The following is a 20,401-nucleotide window of genomic DNA, read 5'->3' as shown; positions in this document are numbered from 1 at the left end:
AGATGAACAGAACAGTTTTAGTACTGCTGGACTATAATCTTGTTCTCTTACTCTACTGTACTCCATCCTATACAAAGACTGCAACTAAAACAAAAACAGCAACCAGATCAAATGATGCCCCGTGTGTGTCTGTGTGAGTGGAGAGAAACAATAGTTTTCAAGCTAGTATACACTATGTGAGTACAGAAACACATAAAGACACTAACCTAAAAGGCTCTGGGATATTTCTATTTAAAAATAAAATTAGGCTGGGCAATGATGGTGACAGATTTTAATCCCAGCACTTGGAAGGCAAAGGTAAGTGAATCTCGAGTTCAAGGCCAGCCTGGTATACAGAATAAGATCCAGGACAGCTAGAGATACACAGAGAAACTGTCTCTCAAAAACTAAAAATTAAAAGAGGAAATAAATAAATAAAATCATCACAAAGCTAAACTTACACAAGGTGCCAGAGAAGGAAACGACTTAGTTCAGGATTATTACCAACTACTGACTTTAAGTGTTTTTTTTCTTTGTGTTCTAAGTAATATTAACTTTCAGTGGACAGCAGATTAGTATGATGGCTTTTATAATTTTTATTGCACAGTAACTGAATTATCTTTCCTATGTACCTGAAGTGAGATAAAACATGATGGCAAAACATACACATCCTCTTACTCATTAAATATTTGCACTCACCTATAAATTCTAAAGACATTAGTAACTACAATCTGATGGGCATATTCCAAGGATAAATTAAAATGGGAAAATGTCCCAAGACAGATGACATACACTGTTATTTAAGCAGGTAGGAAGCCCGTAAACTCAAGCCTTGTTTTAATAGGCTGTCAGAAAGTGTGGGTGTGAGGTTGTCACGTAATAATATTTTACATTTTAGGACATCCAGTTACTTACCACTGCAAACTCATCTCTGTCGAGCTTGCCATCATGGTCAATATCACTCAACTCCCAAACCTTTAAAAAAAAAAAAAAAGCAAAAACAATCAATGCTCTTCTACTTTCTGTGCTACTTAGAGACAGGAAGAATATTAGGGACTAATGGAGTATGAGAGTGTCTGAGGTTAAGTATCTTAAAAGGAATCTGGACTTTGTCTTAATTGAAATGGGAAGTCAGTAGAAGGGTAGTTTAAAGCAAGAAAATAGGAATATTCAAAGTTTAGGAGTCTCACACTGATCACATAGTAGAGAAAAGGTTGGAAACAATACTTGAAAAGATCCTTTTAAAAACCAGTTTTGACAGACATGGTACTGCATGCCTTTAATCCCAGTATTCAGTAGGCAGACGCAGGCAGATCTGAGTTCAAAGCCAGCCTGGTCTACAACGAGAGTTCCAGGGCAGCCTGGGGTACACAGAGAAACAGTCTCAAAGAACAAACCGCAGTCTGTATTTATTAAGCCCAGGAGTAGTAGCACAGTATGTCTGGCCATGTGATGGCAGTCATCACTATTCCACCACAGCATCTGACATTCCGAGTTTGTAATAAGCATTGTATTAAGGACATTCTGTAGACTATCACATTCAGTCCTTGGAACCTATCAACTGAAATGTGCACCCATGTCACAGACTTGAAAACCAACACAGTTTTTCTAAGGACTTTCCCAAAGGTGTGGAATTGTAGACGAACACACACAAGTTGAAAACAGATCTTTTATCTTATAAGATGAGAAAGTCATGGTGGTGAGGGCTACACTGTGCCTCACACAACGGACTGAACCTGCCAAGAGGGCAGAGGCTTCCTGCCATGCAAGCATGAAGGCCTGAGTTCAATTCCCAGACACATAAAAAGGTAGGTGTCAGGAGTGGCTCAGCAGTTCAGTGCACTGGTTTCTCTTACAAAGTCTTCAGTTCCCAGCACCCACATGGTGGCTCACAACCATCCATAATGCCATTTCCAAGGGACCCAATGGTCTCTTCTGACCTTTATGAGCACCAGACATGCACACAGTGTATATACATACATTCAGTCCAAACATTCATACACATAAAATAAATCATTAAAAAAGCAGATGTCTAGGTGTTGATAGTGCAGGCCCGTAACCTCAGCACCAGAGCTCCAGGATAAGGAAAGAACATGTCTCAAAACTGAAGAAAACAAAAAACAATGTAAGAAAGATTTTTAAAAACACAAAAAGAGAGAGTTCCTAAAGAGCAGGAGCTGAGGCTTCCACATTCAAGTACACAGGGAGAAAAGAGCCAAAAACAAACATCCCCAAAAGACAGAAATGTAACAGTTTAGCAGATGAAGGAGCTCAGTGCCAAACTGAACAAACTGAGCTCTACCCCAGGACTCACGAGCCAAGTCCCTCAAATTGTCCCCTAATTTTCACAACGGCATACTATAGCACATATTCCCCCCCATCCCCCCACACACAGTCTCTCTCTCTCTCTCTCTCTCTCTCTCTCTCTCTCTCTCTCTCTCTCTCTCTCCTTTCTCTAATTAATTAATTAATTAAAATGCAATTTTAAAAAGTCAGAAGAGAAATAAGAAGCCCAAGATTTAAAGTGAGATCAAAGAATTAAAAGTTTTTACATACATCTAAAAAAAAAAAAAAAAAGCCTAGTCAGAAAGCAAAATTTGTGATTTTGTATTCCTTTAAACAAGGTCCTATTCTACACAGAATATGATAGAAAACATAAAATACATATGGTCTGGGCTTGGAGAGATGACAAGTAAGAGGGTTCTTGCTCTTCCAGAGGACCTGAATTAATTCTCTGCACCCACATGTTGGTTCATAGCATCCTGTAACTCCAAATCCAAGGGATCACATACCTGGTCTGTACTCCATGGGCATCTGTACTCTATGTACAGACACACACACACACACACACACACACACACACACATACACACACAATTAAAAACAAAAACAAATCTTTTTTAAAAATATAGATGGTCCTTAGAATTTGTCAAAAAACAAGACCATTCACGTATACATGGGAAGATACAAATATGCTTAATGGATTTACATATAAAACTAAATCTAATCACTCATATTTTATAGGGAACAATTAAAACAAAAAATATAATGACAATAAATTACATGTTACAAATACAAAAAATTCTACACTGATACAACTTTAATAAGATCTGTATATATTACGTTAGTGCTCCTGGTAAGTATAAAATTAGAACATATAATAACTACGTCTAATATAATGTTGTAACCCTAGCACTCATGAGGCTCAGGCAAGAGCTTCATGAATTCTAAGCCAGCCTGAGCTATACATTAAGAATATTTCCAAACAGGGCTAGAGATGGCCCAGAGGTTAATACTGTTTCTAAAAAAAACAAACAAGCAAACAAACAAACTACAGTTAAAGTTTGCTATCTTACTCTTCCAAGGATTTCCACAGGTAACTTAGAGTTGAGCAACACTGGTTTCACTTTGTCACCAGACAAAAATCCATCCACTGGGTTTAAACTGTCAAAAATTGCATCATATTTGGCTTTATCTTCAGACTACAATATGAAAAAAAAAAGACGAGTTAAATAATCATGAAAAGGATTTAACTGCACATATAAGAATCAAATCCTCAAATAACAGGTAAGATTTTTAAGGTAACATTTTTTTTAAATATTCTCATCAAAATATATTAAATAATTTCAAAGTGTCTCCACTAAAGACTAGCTGAAACACTATGTTTCCTTTTTCTACCTTGGAGTTAGAATCACACCATTTCAGAGATGGAATGCTAGCCTCTCAAACAGACCGACATCAATAAAGTAACACATCAGTAGTGATACTCTATCTTTGAGTTCCTGAAAGAAATTTTTTTTTAATGTCACAAAATATCTAACAGAGCTAAGGCATTCCTCAAGATTTTCTATTTTTGTATTTTCTATACTCTACATGATCATGCATATGAAAGCCCAATGCAGAACAATGTATTTTGAGGATAGAGAGAAAGATATTTATAAGTAGGAAGCAAAGGAGATGCAAGAAACTTTCTTACCTTTACAGCCCATGGGAGCTCAGCAACTGAAGTCCCACTGGTTAGCAAAGGACTACTGGACTCATGCTAGGAAATAAGAAAATGAATACATTTAAAATCCCTATAATTATACCTAGACAACAAATACCTACGGCAACCCTTGTAAGTCAGATCTAAACTTAGAAATATATATTCTCAAAACTGGTCAGTACTTTTACCTAATTAGTTTACTTTATGTATATGGTCGTTTTGCCTGCATGTATGTTTGTGTACCACATGTATGGCCAATGTACCACAATGTGGACCAGAAAAGTATGTTGAATCTCCAGTAACTGAAGTTACAGACAGCTGTAAGCCACCATGTGGGTGCTAAGAATCAAACCTGAATCCTCTGGAAGAGACGCTAGTGCTCTGAACTGTTCAGTATCTCTCTAGCCCCCTGAAGTTAAAAGCCTTACTACCTCAAAAATACTAAGTTTAAAATCAGAGGGGTTGGAGATAAAACACTTGCCCAGTAAGGCTCTGGGTTTAGCTCTAGTAGCACCAAAATTAAATTTAAAATTAAAACATCAGCCATTAAATTTCTGAAAAAGTTTGGAGATAATAGCTGTATCATATAATTCCCAAACAATGATACTCAAAACTTTGTAAAAATCAGCACACAGATAAATAGATCGGTAATTAAGAACAGAAAAATCCATAAAAATATCAACATGCATACGGAAATTTAGGTCATCGTTGATATTGCATTTGAAATTGGTATGAAAGACTAATAACTCAATACATTGTATTAATTGTATTCAGTAGTTCTATTCAGTAGTTATCATGAAAGAATAAATTCGAATCCATTCATATCTCCATTAGGAATAACGAATAGAGAAAAAGAAACAATCAGTTTTATCTTGAAAATGTGTTTACATAAAGCAATTTGTTGTGGGTGTAAATAACATAGCCCAATAAAAGACAAATGCCAAATTGGAAGAGTATATTTGCAGATGATAGGGATTGAGAGTTAACTTTCTAATTTTTAAAGAACTTCTAGAATTCAGGAAGAAAAAAAAATCACTCCAGAAAAACAATCAGAGTCTAAAATTAGACATTCCCATAAGTGGAATATAAACCATTTGGTATCTTAAGAAAAACTAATCAGCTAGGTGGTGGTGATAGTGCCTTTAATCCCCAGCACTGGGAAGGCAGAGGCATGTGGATCTATCTCTGTGTTCAAGGCCAACCTGTTCTACAGAGTGAGTTCCAAGACAGCCAGGACACAGAAAAACCCTATCTCAGAAAAAAAGAAAAATTACTCACTTTCACCCATAAGCTAAAAAGATAATATCTTTTTATACTTTACATACCATTTGCCACCAAGCTGACCAGGATCTTTAAATTTGGTAACAGTAAGCAAGCAAAAGTACAAGGAAATTGGCATGCGACCAATTGCTGGTAAAAGTGACATCCTACATGCAAAACCTCTTTTTCTTATGTGCCCCAGGCATGAAACAGCTTTGGCCAGGCCAGGCATCAGAGCGAGGATGGACTGCCCCTGACTAACACAAGAACACCAACAAATAGGTGTCTCTTTGCCCATTGCCAGGAGTTACATGCAAACACTTTTAAGACAATCACTCTTGAGAGTTCATTTTCATATTTCTACATATGGAAATAATATAGACAAAATTACTATGCATTGTAGACTTTTCCTTAAAATTTTATCTTTATGTCTACTACCTGGAATTTATATGTCATAGTACATATAAACAAAGAAATACTATTCAAATACTAAATAAAGTTTATGTTAACATGTAAGTGTCTCTAAAAATGTTTGTTTTAAAGCATATGGAATTCAATACATAAAATGCTACCAATAAAAAATTAAGAATAAGTTTTTATATGCACATATAACTCTGAAAGACACATAGAAAACTAGTAACATCAGTAATTACTAAAAAGTAAAAACAGGTAGCTAAGTGATAGGATTAAAGTAGAAAAAATTAGAATGTTACTTTTTATTTCAAGTCATATGGTCACTTTCCACTTTATTTCTTGGGCAGGGTCTCTCAGGTGACGCAGAGCTCACTGATTCCACTACTTTAGCTAACCAGAATACCTCGGGGATCCAGTCTCCTCTGAATTCTGGGATTACAAGCAAGTCACTATGCCTGTCCAGATTTTAATGTGGGTTCTAGTGATCTGAACGCCAGCCCTCATGTTTACAGAGGCAAGTACTCTATCCAATGAACCATCTCCCCAGCCTTGATCTTTTAATTAAATAAATTTTACATATAAAATTATTTCTTACAAATCTCGGTGGAGGAACAGCCAGATTTAGGCTACTCAGTGAGACTTCCAGTCCATTCTGGGCACATGCCACAAGCCGTAAAGCAATAAAGAATTCCTGACAAAGAAAAGCATAAATATTAGAAGCTTTTTTCCCAATCTACCTTCTCATACTTTATTGCTTGAAAATATAAAATACAAAATAATTCACAATTATTCTACAGTATTATGTAGCGACAGATATAACAGTATATTTGTTTCAAAACCATTTGCTTTAAAACTGAGAAAAAAGACACGAAGATTATTCTACCATCTATTACCATTAGTTTAAAAAAGTAATATAGATTAAAATATTTAAATATACTATGGTATATGAAAAGTGGAAACTATACAGAATATTCATACTTTAAAGAATATTCCATGTCACCAAAAAGTGTTATATATTAACTGAATTGAGTGGGGGAGCCTAAAATGAAATAAAACTAATTGTTATCAAAAGTCAACTCTGGAATGGTAGATATAATTTTGAAATTGGATCAGGAGTCCAAGAGTCAACCCCTACTATTTCAAAAGAACTACAGAAAACAATTGGGCAGTATCTAAAAATAATTTTAACTGCTTGGCTTAAAAATATTTACAAATCTCCACCAAAAGTCCTTATACTTTAAGTCTCAATTCAATCATATTAAATAAAGAAATGTAAAGAAGCCAAATGTGTTTTCAGTCATTCTGAGTGTTTTATTCCGGTAATATTTTTTCCAGTTTTTCAGCATCCTAGGCCTGTTGCTAATTCGATGTTTCACTATTTGTAACCATCCCCTATTCCCTACCTCCTCCTAACATTTTCTAACCTTGCAAGTCATCTGTTTTTCTCAATACTTGTCTCTTAAAATTTTTCAAGAGATTCTCCTTGGGACTGGGAAAGTAACTCAATGGTAGAGTATTTGTCTCACATACGTAAGAGACCCTTGGTTTCATCTCTAGTAAAACACTCTCTCTCTCTCTCTCACTCTCTCTCTCACTCTCTCTCTCTCTCTCTCTCTCTCTCTCTCTCTCTCTCTCTTTCTCTCTCTCTCTCTCTCCCCCACCCTCTCCTGCACCCTCCCGTGTGTGTGTGTGTGTGTGTGTGTGTGTGTGTGTGTGTCTGTCTGTCTGTCTGTCTGTCTGTCTGTCTGTCTCACTTTCTCTTACTTTCTCTTACTTGTTCTCCCTTTTTCTCATTTACCCAAGAAGTTTCTGTGTAATCAGACTTCGACTCTCACACCTGAAGAAGTACTGCCTAAGTCACAGGTAACCTCCTAGCTCCTTCATCCTCCTTACAGACTTAGTAATTCAGACAAAAATGACGCTTCAAAGCTTGTCTCATCTACAGGGCATCATGAAGCATCCTCATTTCTCTCTCCTTTGACTTCCCATGTCTCTTCTGCTGACATTTTATTTGTACCACTAAGCTTTCAATGCTGAGATTCTTCAGCTATGCTTAAAGAATCAGATCCATGTCTACACTATGGGTGAGCTCTGAGATGAAGTAATTCTCCACCAAATTCTAGCTCTGCTACCTAAAGCTGCAATGCCTTGAACAAGTTAAATAAAATTCAAATCTAAAAGGACTGTCTGATAATATCTACCTTGCAGTGTATTAGGAGCAATGAAATAAAAACTCTTCCGTAGAAGGAAAACACCAGGTGTCATTTTGTCATACATGGTTTCTTTCCTTTCTTTCATAGGATAGATAATTCAAACAGTATTACCTATGGGCTGGGATATAGTGCTTGCCATGCAAGAGTGAGGAATGAAGCTCAGACCTCTAGAACACATGTAAAGCTGGATGCCACCAGTACACATTTGTAATCCCAGCATGCTCTGGCTAGATCAGAGGTGGAGAAGGGAAATCTGCAGAAGCGTATGGGTTAGCCTGGCACATGCAGCTGAAAACTACAAAGAAACCCTCCTCAGTCAAGGTTGAGAATGAAGACTAACACCAGCGAGGTTTTCCTCTCATCTCTGTGTGCACCAGGCAGACATGGATATGTACACACCAAACACACTTTTTAAAAAGTATACCTTTGCTATAATTTGGATCTTAAATGTTCCCTAAGACGCTAAGCTCATATGCTAAAGGTATGGTCCTGGGTGGTGTTACCAATAGGTGAAAAAACTTTAAGAGGAAGGGCCTATGTAGGTCACTGAGCATGAGCCCTTGAAGGAGATATTGGGATCTCAGCCCTTTCTCCTCTCTTTACTTCTCAGCAGCAATGAGGTAAGCTTTTACTCACCATGCCTTTCTGCTTTGACGGTCTGCTTCATCACAAACCCAAAAACAATGCAGCCAAATGACTGTGGGCTGGAATTTTGATTAACTGTGACTCAACATAAATCACTGTTCAAAATGCCAAAACAAAACACTATGCTTTCAATGTAAACTCAAACTTCAATGGTAGACCCATATATCTAGCAACCTGGGTATCACAAAGACAACTCAAACTTATCCAATGTCCAGAACTACCAGCAAATAAGTTTTTATATTATAAACTCCTAACAGGAGCTGATTCTGACATTGTCACCTCTGCACTTATACAGCTTGGTTCTTAACGAATACTTGCTGACTGAGTTAGTGATACCTGAGTGGCAAAGTCCTCAATGCCTTAAACTGGCCCTTCTTTCCAGACCCTCCAACGAGAACAACTATAATCTAGTCCTGAAATCCAGGGTGTTCTTTAGGCTGGAGAGATGACTCTGCCATTGAGAGCACTGGCTGCTCTTCCAGAGGGCATGGGTTCAGTTCCTCACACCCACATGGCAACTTACAACTGTCTGTAATTCCAGTTCCAGGGGATCCAATGCCTTATCCCTTGCAGGCACCAAGCGTGTATGTGGTACAAGGACATGCACATATGTGCAGGTAAAACACCTATACACATAACATAGTTTTCATATAAATGAAGCTGAGTATTTTGACTAATTATTTTCATCTAATTATTATTCTGAACCTTTTTCTGGTTTGATCTTGTTTTAGCTATGTTCATAGGGAAAATGAGCTTTACACATGAGTTTTACACAGCTGGTACTAAGCAAGAGTATCAGGCCATAGTAAATTTTCAACAAGCCCATATATATATACATGGTATTCAATATCTTTGGCTATAACCACTTTCACATATGTATAGAGTATAGTTTCCATCTTGTAAACCACTTTTTGACCTACATATAGGACATAAAACAAGAATTCAGGTTTGATTACCTCCAAAGACTCCTTTCAAAGGCCTGGGCTGATCTATAGTAACATTTACTTATAAAACCAGTATTATGATCTTGTACATTCAAGAAATTTCATTAATAAGATACAAAAAGCAAAATCTCTCTGTAGGATAGATTATATATATTAACATATACATATGTGTTTATTATAATATATAACATATATTAATAGATATCTATATATTAATATATAAATATGTAACATTTTATCTATTATGAAACATGTATAATACAAATAGATATATGCTTCAAAAAACAATGTCACCAAGCTTTAGCAATCAGCTCAATGTTCAGTCATTCGATATACTTTGAATGATAGGACACATGGTCTTGAAAAACAAATTTTGAGCTTAAAAATTTAAAAAGAAATTATGTTTTCTTTCAAATTAGCCAAAAAAAAGAAATTCACAGGAATCTCTCAATCTTACTTGTTTGTTCAGGACACCTTTGCCATCTGTGTCAGCTAAATCCCAAATCTGAAATTTACAAAGAAAATAGAATCAATATATATACATTTAAAATATTAATCAAGTCCCTGTAATTTATAACTTTATGAACTATATATATAAACAGATCTAAGAATCATTAAAAATTATTGAGTGTAACTCTTTCAAAGACATGAAGGCCTAGGTTAGATGATCTAGCTTAAGAACATTGAAGGAATGAGGGAAAAATTAAACCCAAGTTCCAACTTCTAGTCAAATGCCCTTTCACCAGCCCAGGGCTTAACTTTGAATCAAATGATGTATATTGAAACACACTGCCCTGATTTTAGCTCTTAAGATGAATGTTTTTCCTATGGAGAGTTAATGTTTATCTGTGAATCATAAAATTATTAACAATGAATATTTTAAAAAATTTTATTTATTATATATCAATATCATGCCCAACAATTTGGTAAAAGAGGGGCTCCCCACCTCTGTTCTTTCCAGTCCCTCACTGTACTTTGTACTTCAAACATCAGCAGCTTACAAAAGACGCAAGGATAGGCCCAGCTGTTTGAGTGGATAGCAAGATTCCTATTCTGCACCGTCTCTTCCCAACACCCAAATGTACCGTTACTGTCTCATTTAATCCTATTCAAAGTGATGTTTCTAAAATGTTCAACATTGCTTTAATTTTCAAAAGAAAAAGTTATTACACCATAACACCCCCATCCTGTTCCTTCAACTGCTTCTATGTCTCAGTTCTAACGTGTATGTTTCCTGACTGTTTCCTTCTGAATTTACTTGCAGTTTCACTAGGCTTCTACACATTCATACATAATCTATTTATATATAATAAATACATACTACCTTTCCAAGAATCAAGTCTGGAAGCCCCGACTTTTTCAGGAATGCAGCAGCATCTAAAGCCAACACTCTCCCAGTATTGCCTGCTTCAACCTGAAAAGACAGAAAACAGGAAGCAGACAATCAAACACAAAATTAAAATTACCACTACTTTTGTGTTCCCTCCCTACATTACGAACTGGAACCAGAATCCTTCTGCTAACAAGGGCAAGGACTCTGCAGAGCCTAACAGAGTGGTGCCATCTGGACAGGAACCATTTGTAAAATGTGTCTACTGTGTCTGCTGTTCATGTGAAGAACCTGAACTCCAGCCTCTAACACCTCATTCCTATGGTTGTCATTTAAACACCAATAAAAGAAGAAAGCACTTCCTGAGGTCTGACAAACTGAAATAGCTATTTACGTTATTGCCTCTTCAAATAGTTTCAGATCAACTGCTTTTATATCTATTTTTAGAAACTGTAATGTTAAGAAAAAAAAATCAAAGTAGTGTCAGCTCCAAACCAAGCAGTAAGTCATGACAATATTCAATTATTTAATTTACCTGGTACACTAAGAGAAACACATTATTTCCATTGATGGGGACTTTAAGACAGAATGCAGTCACAACAAACAAGAAAACAAAACAACAAAAACCCAAAACTCATTTTTGTAAAAGTTTTTCTAAATTTATATTTGTAAATATGAAAAGTAAATCTAAAAAAGTCAGTGTCAAGTCCCAGTCGCCACAGCTGTTGCCAGTGGGAAGCACTGGTCCAAGAGTGTGATGGACAGGAGTACGAGGGGCTGTGTGTCGCCCAGTTCACCTCCAGTTAGTTAAAGGAAACTAACCCGACTTCCACCTGGCCATGCCCACAGAGCAGTCGGGTTGCTTCTACAGCAGCTTCTGGAGCAGCTCCGCAAGAGCTGCAGACCAGAGCTTATCAGAGATGGCAAGTCTGGTGCCCACAGGCAGTGCACATTCAGAACGATGGGCCTGTGACTATAGAACTGAAGTCCTCTGCTCCTGGAGCTGCTAGCTCTGCTCCAAAGCAGCTGTCAAAGCTGGAGAAACAGCAGCAAAGGAAAGAAAAGACCAGAACCAAGGGGCCTACTAAGCCAAGCAAAGAACAAAATGCCCCGTGAAAAGAAAACTACAATGCCAGCAGCAGGGCAGAGGGTGACATGTCTTCGGAGTGGGAGTCATAGATGCAGAAGCTCAGCAAATTACCATTGGGCAGAACCAGATTCTGAAAAATTCAAGATGTAAAGCCCCTACACTGCTTTAAGAATTCGGGGCTCAAATATGAAAAGAAAAATCCGAAATAAAACACTGGGAACCTGGATATCCCTGCAGAAAAACAACACCAAAGGACCATTCCATTTTGTGTATTGTTGTGGTCTGATGGGGTAGTGGGTGTTGTGGGGTAGGGGAATGCTTGTGGGTTCACACCCATGCCTTCCCCATGGAGAAGTCCATTGGTTTCCTTGCTTTCTATCATGTGTTGGCTTGCTTTTGGAACAGGCTGACCCAGTATCATCTGCCTTGAAGTTAACTGTGGTGTACAGTGTGTCTGTGATCAGTCTCCAGCACATCCCTCTGTCCATCAACTCCATCAATGAGTCACAAGACAGGGCTGGTGTTAGGCAACCAACCAGAGCACACTGTATGAGACTTTGCCTCTGGTACATATTCTCTTCTTTTCTAAAAATAAATAATAATAAAACAAAAAAAATTTTAAGTCGTGGGAAATGAAATATTATACTAGGATATTCATGAACTAATTGTGTTTCTAGGGGTTTTTTTTTCTTTTTTTTAATTGAACAACTTTATTTTAAAAAACAAAGATAAATGTATAGATTTTAAGCATTTTTGCCTAAAATCTATACAAAAAAAGTATACAAATACATTTTTGTCAGTACTTGGTTCTTTTAAAGGTTTGATAGTGTGCATTAAGATCTTACTAGTTACAATGAGCATAAAGTACATGTAAAACAAGATGTAACCTGGAATTAGTCAAAGTTTTCTTCGTGTATAAAGATTAAGCATAATGGTTTTTCATTTTCTTTTTTTTTTTTTTTTTCCTTGAACTTCATATAGTCTGTGAGTTGTTTCTGGGGTGTTCAGAGCTTTCTGGGGTTGTATCCAATTATCAGTGACTGCATATTATATCTGTTCTTTTGTGACTGGGTTATCTCACTCAGGATGATATTCGCTAGATGTATCCATTTCTTAAGAATTTCATAAAGTCATTGTTTCTGATAGCTGAGTAGTACTCCATTGTGTAAATTCAGATGACAGCAGATGCTGGCGAGGATGCAGAGAAAGAGGAACACTTCTACACTGTTGGTGGGGTTGTAAACTGGTACAACCACTCTGGTAATCAGTCTGGTGATTCCTCAGAAAATTGGACATAGTACTACCTGAAGATCATTTCTTTTTTTTTTTAAGATTTATTTATTTATTTCATATATGTGAGTACACTGTTGCTGTCTTCAGACACACCAGAAGAGGGCATCAGATCTCATTACAGATGGTTGTGAGCCACCATATGGTTGCTGGGAATTAAACTCAGGACCTCTGGAAGAACAGTAAGTGCTTTTAACGACTGAGCCATCTCCCCAGCCCATGTTTCTAGTTTAAAGACTAAATTTCTCTGCCAAAAAAAAAAAAAAAAAGTATTCTGCAAAGTACCAGAAAAAGAAGCAAAAGGAAACAAAACCCTAAACCTTCCAAAGGGAAGGAACCGGTCAGACCAGGCACTCAGAAACAAACAAACAAGCAAAAAAAAAAAAAAAAAAAAAAAAAAAATACCCTACCTAATCCTTCAAATTTTGGGGTAAGAAGGAAGCACAGAAAGTATCAGGAAATACGCCTCTAGAACTCTCCAGAACTATTTTTCTTTGCCCACTTCCTGACCATGGTAGAAAAGGAACATTCACACCCAGAATATCAATACACTCAAAGAAAACATAGATTGAATTCATTAAATATTTATATACTGCATCCTAATATGTAATCTTATACTCTTCCATTCTAGCAGTCATAGAAACAAATTAAGAACATCCATTTATATTCACCTACAGTCCTGGTTCCTGCAAAAGGCTCTCTGCTATAAACTACAAGCTAGAATCTATGTCCTCAACAAAGTGTCTTAGTCTCACAAAGGATTCAAATTCCAACACTTCAGAAGAATAGACGTCTGGGCTCAGAAAACAGCTTAGTGGCAGAGCACTTACCTAACATGTATAAAGTCTTACGTTTGATTCTCAGTATAGTAAAAGAAAAAGAATAATAAAAAGCAGACACAATGGAACATGCCTTTTTAAAGTTTATTTTATGTGTACTGTGTTTTGCCTGCACATGTCTGTGTACCACATATGTGCTCAATACCCACAGAGGCCAGAAGAGGGTATTGGATTTCTTGGACCTGGAGATACAAATGTTTTTGAGCCACCATGTAGGTGCTAGAAATTGATTCTAGATTCTCTGGGAAAGAGCCAGTGTTACCTCCTGAGCCATCTCTCCAATCCCAGTACATGCCTTTAATCCCAACACTTGGGAAGAGGCAAGAAAATTGGAAATTCAAGACACAACGCCATCACACAGTTAATTTAGGCCAGTCTAGGCTGCATAAAATCATGTCTCAATAGCCAGGTGTGGTGGTTGTACATCCCTTTAATCTCAGCACTCCAGAGGCAGAGCAGAGGTGGACAGATCTCTGAATTTAAGGCCAGCCTGGTCCACAGATTAATTTCCAGAACAGCCAGAAGGGCTGTTTTAAAAACCAAAAATAAAACAAAACAAAAAGCCACCGTATATCTCAAAAAGGAGAGAAAAAAACACCGGAATGACTTTCAGACTACACTAGCAAACTGAATTAGGCCTCTGGCCACTTTTTAGCTTGAACTCGGATCTAGTTTGTGAAGCAAACTCCTGACACAAGATAAGCCAAAAAAAATAATCATACAGGACTCAAGAGATTGTTTACAATTTAATGGTGCTCATTGTTTAGGATGTTATTGGGATTTGTTTTACTTTCGGGCAGCAGAGGTTGAGCCCAAGGTCTCCCATATGTAGATGCTATAGTACTGTGCATATGCACAGCCCTCTATTAGAATTACTTGATTTTATTTTTTAAAAGGTAAGTTTTTGGTATGTTGCCTAAGCTAACGCTGAACCAGCCAGCTCAAGATGTCCTCCTGCCTCACATCATTTCCTTTTTCTCCTCTTTTTCTGTTGTTTTGAGGGTTGGGAGAGTATCTTTTAAAATAATTTTTAAAAATTATTTCTCTGTGTATGTGATGGGGGCAGGGACATTGCATGTATGTAGAGGTCAGAGAACAACTTTTGAGAGTCCGTTCTTTTCATCCACCATGGTCCTGGGGGGTCAAGCTCAGGAAAGCAGGCTCATAGAGCAAGTGCCTTTCCCTGAACAGTCATCACAAGTCCTTCCCCCTAATCTTTTTTCATCTTAGGTTTGTTTGTTGTTTTTTCTGTTTGTTTGGTTTTGTTTGTTTGTTTGTTTGCTTCAAAAGCCAAGGCCTCATGTAGCCCAGGCTGACCGTAAATTCCCAAGAGCTGGGATCACAGGTGCTCCATACTGCCCAAGTCTCTTTTTTTACAGACCCTCTTGAGCAACAAGAATCCCACTCTTAAGAAGTGTGTGTGTGTGTGTGTGTGTGTGTGTGTGTGTGCGCTTAAAATTAAAAAATACACAAACTCTATATATTTTTAAGAATTAGACTTAGAAGCTGCTAAGTAGTATACAGTCCTAGACTTACAAGTCAAAACTAAAGAGCTCTCTATACTGGCTAATTAGTATCTTCTAAAATGAGATACACAACCAAGCCAAATGAGACCACTGTTTTCTATAAATACTCAAGTTTTCTGTGAAATGAGCACACAGAAATGAGCAAATTAAGCTGGGCACAGGAGCACACACTTGTAATCACAGCACTTGGAAAGCAGAGGCAGAAAGTTCAAAGTCATACTCGGCTATTTAATGAGTTCAAGGCCAGCCTAGGGTGAATAAAACTATCAAGAATATTGATAGAGAGAGAAAGAGGAGAGAGAGAGATGAACAACTGAAACCATCTAGAACATCAGGACGTTATCTGATCTAAAATATGTGTGTGTTTCTGGTTAGCTTTTTAAGAAGGCTTTAAACTGAAATGAAAAATTATAGAACTGTTATAATACAAACGATTCTTGTCCATACACATGCAAACAAATTTTCTGGTTATGAATCACTACAACGCATATTCTTATTTTTACTTTTAATGCTTTTCAAGGTTGAAAATCACAGCTCACACTGGCCTCAAACTCATTATGTAACCTAGGATTATCTTGAACTCTTGATCCTCTTTCGTCCTCCATTAAGTGCTAGGATTAACAAATATTATCACATCTGGTTTTTGTATTCTTAATTTTATACCTGAATACTTCCCTGAGTAATTAATTAACAAAAGCCTTGATTCAGATTTTGGTTAGCTGGTTGGTGGGAATTAAACCTAGGGGTTTGTGTATGCTGAGCATGTAATCTACCAAAGAACTAGACCTCAGCCCATATTCCATTAATGTGTGTGACAACCTTGCTTTCAGTCTGTAAAACTTACTTAAATAAGACAGGTATAATGGCACACACGTATAATCTCAGCACTAGAGGCTGATGCAGGAGGGTGGTGACAAGCCAGACTATGCAGCAGGTCATCCAGACTATGGAACAGGAACCCACCACCAAACACCCAAACCATCAAACAAACAAACATATAATAGTCATTGCCATTTGGCTTACACATTAATTTGGATGTTTTAGTCTAAATAAATGTATTTAATGTTCTACAGATTTTTTAAACACTAATATTTAAGATAACTAAATTCTCTCTCATTTGTCTGAGAGCTAATTGCTAATGTTTGGTGTATGCCTGTAATCTCAGCACTCAGATTGAGATAGGATTGTGTTACTTTAATTCTTTCAAATTTTATTTTTAATGATGGTTTTTAAACACTTTAATCTCTTTTATTGCCCACCACTTACCAGAGGTAGTGGGGAAAAAAATAAGGAAGTGAACCTGTTTAGAAAGGTTCTTTGGGGCAACTCCCATCTCTGTTGTTTGAATAGGCAGTTCAGTTCACAGGTTAGCAGAAAGCAGCAGCTCAATCCACTCACAAACACTTCACGAATACATCAGCAGGCCAGTTCTGTAGAGTCTGGTTAGCAACAGTGGTGACACAACCTAGCAGAGCCAGCCAGGCCTCAGCCTTGGCTCAAGTCAGAAGGAGAGATCAGCAGGAACACCAAAGTTGTTGGCTGTGCCTTTCTCAGATCAGCAAAGACTCAAAGCCCACAAGTATTGCACAGCTGGCTGTACTAGCAAAGCCAAGTTCTCCCTCAGTCACTCCATGGAGTCCAACAAACATCATGTGTCCTCCAGGCACTGCCTCAGTGCAGGCATCCAATCAGCCTGAGTCCATGAAGTCCCAATAAATGCAGCTCAACTATGCAATGTAAAGTGGACTGAAACATGTTGCTAGCAAAGAATCCTTTATCACATGTCCTTTCACATGCTTGCTTTAGCAAAACATCCTCTCTCCAGTGTCTGCTTCAGGAAACATTCCTTCACGAGTCTGCCTTAGTCTTTCACCTTTGTCCACTTCAGGAAAACACTCTTTCTCATGTTTGCCCCAGCAAAACACCTTCCAACACAACTGACTTTCCAAAGAACCCTTAAGTTTCCACTTCAAGATTATGTACTAAAAGGCCAGCAAAGACCACCTAGCAGGACCCTCTCAAAACAAAAACAGTATCAAGTACTCAAAGCTAGAGGCTAAAGCCCAAAAGTTGAAAGCATAGCACATCAAACATACCTAACAACTGCTTATCTACATGTATATAATCAACAATTGATAGCATAGTTTATGATCAATTCAGAATACAAATAGTAAAATCTTACCTGTCTATAGTATTTTTCATATACAGGATTTCCACTTGACAACTAAAATAGAAATAAATAGCAATTATATTTTATTCAGTAAGTTCTTGTGATATATTTGGCATTTATTCAAAAGATATTTGAGAAACAATATAATGTAACAAAATAATAGGACAAAAGATGAAAAAAATCATTTCAGAAAGATTGGGATTTTCTAGGGGGAATGAGTTTGTTCTTCTTTGGTGACAAGGAGAAAATGAGTAAAGTCACAGTTTACAAAAACCAGGAAAACAAAGTCTAAGGGTCTTATTCAATCAAAATTCTACCCAGAAACCCACTATATAACAGAAGTCAGTTTAAAGCTCTCTTCAAAATGCCCACCCTCTACCTAAGTATCCATGGTACTTAAAAATCTATTCAAAAATCTATCTCAATAAAGTAATCAATAGAAGGCAAGGGATACAGTACAGAAGGAAAGCATTTGCCTAGCATATACACTGGGGTAAAAACTGTGACCACAGCAACAACAAACAACCTGTGGTACACAAACTGGTGTGATGATGACGATCTGATGTCAGACTTGAATTGCTCATCTGCAGGCAGTGCCATTCATGTCACCCCATTCAAAGGGCTCCTTGTTCACTGATGAACATAACAGCTCATCTGCAAGGCAGCCTCAGATACCAATGCTCAAGAGCTCAAGTTTGCCTGTACAAGAACACGGAAGAATGTTCAGGAAGGGCATCTAATAAGGCTCAAAGGTGACAGGAAAGCAGGAACTTAAAATTGTGGAAGAAAAGAGGGTGGATATACTTAGAAATAACACGAATGCATGCACTTAACAAAGCTCAGCTGCATCTGTACAAAACAGGAAGAAGTATGGACACGGTGGTGGGTACATGCCTATGTACCTAGTAGAGGCCAACCTGACCTATAGAGCAAGACCATGTCTCAAACACACACATACACACATATGCAAGGAAAAAGAAGAACTTATGAACAAGAGATAACAGTATAACATTTTGTAGAAGACAATTTATAAAGAGCTCCATTTATTTGCCATAACAAACATGGTATAAGTTAAAGAAATGAAAATACACAAAGGAAAACAAAAGTCAAGAGTGACTGTGTGTGTGTGTGTGTCTGTGTGTGTGTCTGTGTGTGTGTGTGTGTAGATAGAAGAACATAGGAAGTAACTTAGGGTATAATTTTAAATGATTCAGTTGACAACCTGAATGTCCATGAAGGCAAAAAAAGAGGGTATTATTTAAGAAAGCTCTGACAAGACTTACTAAGAGGTGAGGGAGAAGGGAGAAGAAGAGCACAGGTAAAAATACACATGCACAGTGTGGAAGATATATAAGATCTATAAATTAATATATACTCCAGATATATTAGGTGTATACTAGACATGTACATACTTTCACTTTTCCAAAAAAATTTTTTTTTGATTTTTAGTTTTTGGGGACAGGGTTTCTCTGTATAGCTCCAGCTGTCTTAGAACTCACAGACACCCATCTGCCTCTGCCTCCCAAGTGCTAGTATTAAAAATGTGCACCACCAGTTTCAGAGTTCACTTTTCAGAGAGAAAAAAAATTCAGGGTCATGGCTAATGCTGAATGTCAATATTCACAGATGCTTTTATATATAAACAGTTGAAATGTTATAGATGAAGCTAGTATTGAATACAAAAAGTATTTCAGTATGGCAACATAACAGGGTCATCAAATTTTAATAGCTGTAGCCTTTATAAATGTTACAAGTTGCCTTATAAATCTTACCTAAGTGTCTAAGTGTCTTAATGGTAGATATTTTTAAAACTAAGTCCCCCAATACTTGGCAATATGCTGTACAAAACCAGTTGGAAATCCTTATTCAAGGATCAAAGTTCAATGAAAACAAAACAAGATGTGGGCTGGGGAGATGGAGGAGAGTTTCATGTGCACACATGAGGGCCTCAGTTCAAATCCCCAACGCTCACATAAAAACCAGGCAGGATGTGTGTAACCACACGCCCAGCATTAAGGAAAGAAGACAGGTGTATCCCAGGAGCTTGCTGGCCAACCAGCCTAGTGGAAATGGAGAGCTTCTGGTTCACTGAGCCCCTGTATCAAGGGAACAAGGTGGAGAACAATAGAGAAAGACACCAGACATCCTTTTCTGACCTCTGCATGTACAAAGGCCTATGCACACGAGTATATCACACACCCACAACACACACACATGAAAAAAAGCTCCAAAAGAAACTTCTTTTGAGACATAGCAATTACCAATTTTATTGACAACTTTTGCTACAACAGTAACTGCAGATTTCAAAGTCACAGGAGAAGTGAGCAAAATGATGAGAAGTAAAACAGAACGGAAGATTTCATTTTGGAATTCTGTATTATGCTCCCGAGCTAACTATAATAATTCCATCAAGAATCTTTCATTTTTAATTGAATAAATTTCTATTCTGAACTAAAAAGAAGTAAAATAAAACAGAGCACTTATAATATCCCATTTATAATCCCAGTAACAGGGAAGTTGAGGCAAGAAGACCGAGCTAAATTCAAGGTTGCCTGAGCTACATAACATCAAAGCCAGCCTAGGCTACAAAGATGAGAGCCTAGCTCAAAAAAGAAAAGAGAACTAACTGGAACTATTATATTACCTATCAATACAATAAAACTAGTCTGAACAGAGATATTCCCAAATGTATAATATGTTAAATATCTGTAGCATC

At 37.2% G+C, this 20,401-nt stretch overlaps 1 protein-coding gene across 4 annotated transcripts in view; it reads right to left on the bottom strand.

Moving 5' to 3' along the window:
• The window catches only part of EPS15 (epidermal growth factor receptor pathway substrate 15), a 91,936-nt gene that overhangs the window by 58,438 nt on the left and 13,097 nt on the right, over positions 1-20,401 (bottom strand). For all 4 annotated transcript variants that reach the window (XR_013975126.1, XM_080921055.1, XM_080921056.1 and 1 more), the window contains exons 2-8: positions 17,698-17,739; positions 10,765-10,854; positions 9,898-9,945; positions 6,234-6,329; positions 3,956-4,021; positions 3,336-3,461; positions 895-954 (exon numbers count right to left, since the gene is read on the bottom strand). Coding sequence is in view for 3 of the 4 variants with exons in the window: in XM_080921055.1 (XP_080777181.1) it covers positions 895-954; positions 3,336-3,461; positions 3,956-4,021; positions 6,234-6,329; positions 9,898-9,945; positions 10,765-10,854; positions 17,698-17,739 (528 nt within the window). In the remaining variant the exon portion in view is untranslated. The remainder of the gene's footprint in view (positions 1-894; positions 955-3,335; positions 3,462-3,955; positions 4,022-6,233; positions 6,330-9,897; positions 9,946-10,764; positions 10,855-17,697; positions 17,740-20,401) is intronic.

Source organism: Micromys minutus (assembly GCF_963924665.1).
Source record: "Micromys minutus genome assembly, chromosome: 9".
Lineage (NCBI taxonomy): Eukaryota > Metazoa > Chordata > Mammalia > Rodentia > Muridae > Micromys > Micromys minutus.
The sequence above is the reverse complement of the archived record's forward strand: the minus strand, read 5'-3'. Positions and strand labels throughout refer to the sequence as shown.